This window comes from Sinocyclocheilus grahami, unplaced genomic scaffold (assembly GCF_001515645.1).
Source record: "Sinocyclocheilus grahami isolate Dianchi unplaced genomic scaffold, SAMN03320097.WGS_v1.1 scaffold1951.1, whole genome shotgun sequence".
In the NCBI taxonomy this organism is placed as follows: domain Eukaryota; kingdom Metazoa; phylum Chordata; class Actinopteri; order Cypriniformes; family Cyprinidae; genus Sinocyclocheilus; species Sinocyclocheilus grahami.
In genome coordinates this window covers 26,785-30,944 of record NW_015507130.1, presented here as the reverse complement: position 1 = coordinate 30,944, position 4,160 = coordinate 26,785, and the positions used below count along the sequence as shown (strand labels likewise).

General features: G+C 34.2%; 1 protein-coding gene across 1 annotated transcript in view; it reads left to right on the top strand.

The window, feature by feature from the left end:
• LOC107573466 (catenin alpha-2-like) overlaps window positions 1–1,990 on the top strand; it is a gene marked incomplete at both ends in the record, with an annotated part of 67,468 nt that extends 65,478 nt beyond the window's left edge. The window contains one exon of the mRNA XM_016259900.1: window positions 1,911–1,990. Within this exon, the coding sequence (XP_016115386.1) occupies window positions 1,911–1,990 (80 nt within the window). The remainder of the gene's footprint in view (window positions 1–1,910) is intronic.
• Between the last annotated feature and the right edge of the window lie 2,170 nt (window positions 1,991–4,160).

Sequence of the window (4,160 nt, the reverse complement as noted above, 5' to 3'; positions counted from 1 at the left end):
TAAAACTAACACAATTATTAATGAAACTAATAAAAACGAAACTAAATTTTATTGCAAATTTGAAAACGATATTAAAATAAAATGAATTTAAAAATGCAAAACTATAATAACCTTGGTCTCCAGCAACATTTACAGGTTTTGTTGTTGTTATATATATATTTTTTTTATAATTATCTTCTGCTCACCAAGGCTGCATTTATTTGATCCAAAGTACAGCAAAAACAGTAACATGTTGAAATATTTTTACTATTTAAAATTGCTTTCTATTTTAATAGATTTTAAAATGTAATTTTCACAGGTAATATTCCTGTGATCATGCATAGCAAAATTTTCAGCAGCCATTACTCCAGTCTTCAGTGTCACATGATCCTTCAGAAATCATTCTAATATGCTGATTTGCTGATTATCAATATTTAAAACTGTTGAGTATTTTTTTTTTTTCAGGATTCTTTGATGAATAGAAAGATCCAAAGATTCGCATTTATCTGAAATAAAAAGCTTTTTTGTAACATTATACACTATTCCATTCAGTATCATTTTTATTAATTTTTTGGGAAAGAAATTATAGAAATTAATACTTTTATTTAGCAAGGATGCTTAAAAATGGTCAAAAGTGATGATAAAGGCATTTATAATGTTACAAAAGATTTCTATTCCAGATAAATTGTGTTCATATCGATATCGGAATTATATCGTATCGACCGAAATTAAGAAATATAACGTGATATAAATTTTGGCCATATCGTCCAGCCCTACCATCCACTCCCAATATAAAGTATGGATTAGCCTGGACATTATTTAATATAATTCCAATTGTATTTGTCTGAAATAAGAATGTCATATACACATGGGATGGCTTGAGGGTAAGTAAAACATGGGGTAATTTTCATTTTTGGATGAACTATCCCTTTAAGGTAATTGGCATGGTTTATTATTTTTGCTTTTTATTATTATATTGTGTTTATTGATTCTGATATATATGTGTTTGTGTGTGTGTGTGTGTGTGTATATGTATATGTGTATTGTCAGTAAAATGTCCTTTTGTATTTTAGGGTGAACGATCCCTTAAACATCATCCCACTAAACATCAGCAAGGCCAGATCAGATCAGTCACCTCTCCACTTACTGACTAGAAATCAAGCCGATAGAGGACATAGACGTGTGGTCAGATTATGGTCAGGGTGGTTGTAAATCTGATTAGTGTTGTTTCTAACCTGCAGTGGTGCCACAAATGGCATTAATTGTTCTTATCGGACTAATAAGACCCTCCTTTCCTCCTCGACCCACAGATCAGAGTGACTGCTCATCAATTTATCGGATACGAGCTGTTGCTATTAGTCTGTCTGGATTTTACGGCCCTATCCTGTAAACACGAGGGTAACAGGGGCCACTGAGTCCAATTTATAGAAGCTCGACAGGCTGTTTACACAAGCCAGACAGAAAAATGGTTCTGATAGTAGATCTTTTGATCAGAAGAGCTGATCTCCTGTGTGGTGGTATATAGTTGAATGCATTTTAACCTTGACAAATTCGAAACTGCTTTGCTGATGGTTAATATTAAAACAATATAGGGAGAGGAGGTCACTAGAGCTTTTGGTGTGGAATCAGAGTCCATTTGTCATCAGAGGTTTGGTTGGTGTGAAACTGTAATCAAATTCTGGTATGGACTAAACAATCACAACACACCCTAAAATTAGACCTAAGTTTAAGATTTATCATAGCAATACGTTTATTAGTTTATTAAATAAACAAAAATTTGTGTATTTTTATATGCTAAAACATATATCTTAAATTTAGGCTTTAATATATATTTTGTTTGAATGCAAGTTTAAAAACAATTGTGTGAACGAGGTTGTTTGGAAAGAGATCGAATCATTGATTGCGTCAAACCGATTTCTGATTTCTCATAGCAGTTGTGCATTTTGCACCCCAAGACATTGGCTTCTTTCCTTTTTCTCTGCTGCTGCTCTCCTCCTACGCCATCAGATAGGTGAGGTTTTGACCTTAATTCTTCACAGTCTGTCAGCCGCTCCCGGGCTGGCACTGCAGGTCATCAATAATGTCTGGCCCAGCATTGCCCACTCTTGGCACGGCGGACCTGTGACTGCACTGCACCCTGCCAAGCCCCGGGAGAATTTATTAATGAGACTAGCTTGAGTGGGCATAAGTGAGAAAGTGTGTGTATATGTGTGTATCTATGTGGGTGTGAGAGAGAAGGCAGCCTTTTTCAGTCTTGCTGCAGGGGTTTCAAACTGTAGTACTAGGGGTCTGTCTCCAAGATACCCATTTATTAGAGGAACTGTTTCGCCAGCCATCTCTGAAACACGGGTAAGAGTCAGGAAATGCCCTCCGGGTCAGTTCTCCAGGGAACAAAATTCACTGGATGCAGACACCTTACCTAACTGTGTCTCACTGCTCTGCGGTTATTTTACTTAATGGAATTAAAACCATAAACAGTTGCAGAAATGTTAACTGAAAAAAATAAACACAATTTTGTACATTTCTTTGTAAACTTTTCCTGCCTGTCAGGTTTTTTTTTTTTATTAAAAAGCTATATATATTTTTTGTAGAACAAATTCAATCTACCATGTTTGCATTAAAAAAAAGAGAGAATGTAGTGGCAGTCTGATTGCATTTGCTCTACATGACCTGTGCCTAGTTTATCAAATAGTAAAATGTTTTACCCTTTAACTGCTCAATAAAATGGATCTTTCTGTAGGTATTTGTAAGTGTGCCTTAAAATGCTATCTAAGTAGAGAGTTCATTACATTTCCATCGTTACAAATCATAACACTTCTGTCTTTATTTCCCAGCAGGCTGACATCACTGTCTTCTAAGGGGAGAGGAGTGTGTGTGTGTGTATTGCCTTAGCATCAGCAGAGGGCCTTTTTTGTGTGTGAACAGCAGGACAGCACAGCCATAATTAAGACAATTAATTCAAACGGAGAAGAGAGTTGCACATTAGCCAAAACATTTGCACACTGCTGATTTCAGCCGCTGGCTTTAAGAAATGTCAGTGGCATCAGGGCTAATCTGATTAAGTGTCTGTTGTCTGTTAATGCACAATTAAAGGAGGGGGAGTAGTGTGTGTCACACATATACTCACACTCTCCTCTCCCTCTCGTTTTTCCCATTGTCCTGCTGTGGGAAAATTTGATTTGATTCGATCCAATCCAATCCAATCTAATCCAATCCAATTTAATTATTACACTAATAAAATAAAATACCGTCCTTATGTGGTTTGCTATTCTTAAATTAATTTAAATTTCTAAAACTTGTCTAGTAACTGGCTGGTATTTAGCTGGTTTAAGATAGTTTAAGTAGTTAATTAGTAGAAAACCTCTTCATAACCACCATATTTTTGGAACTGATAAAAAAATCAGATACAAGTATTAAAGAAAATATACAACACAGTGGTTGTCTCATTTGCAATATATATTGCAGTACAGAAATGCAACATGTATCGTTGATAGCGACAATATGTATTGTTACAGTGGATCTAAAATATTAATAATTAATCATAATTAGTTATGGTTAATTATTCATATTTCCTGTTGTGAGCTAAATTCGCTACAATAGTTTATCAAAAAAAAAGAAAGCTTAGATTTAATTTGAGCTTCCATGTTTATTAATTATTGTTAATAAATCTGAAATAAAATATATATTTTTAATAAAACACAACATTTAAAACTTTCACAGAGTGTTATACGTGTCTTCATTATTTTGTATTTTTAGCTAAGCATGAACATGAATATTTCTTTTTTGGTTAATGAACAATGCATAATATACATATGTCGAACAGTACATAATGTACATATGTCTTAGATGTAACCATTCAAGAAAAATAATAAATCAATTCATAATTTTTTTACTCTTTGTGGCTTTGTATCGTTACAGTATCATAGCGTAAGGTCAGTATTATGTATTGAACGAAAAGTGATTTGAGTGTATTGCTACTCTTCTACTCATTCGCAATGTTTTTATTTATTTTAAAGTGACTTGCCAAATAGCACGACCTTGGGGACTGCCATCCTATCACCCTCTTCTTCTTTCAAATTGGTGTATCTTACAGTCTTTCTTTCAGTTTGCATCTTTTTGTCTACCTTTCTCTTGCTCTCTGACCTTGGCCTTATCATATTAATGCTCCTCTATTTCCTGTA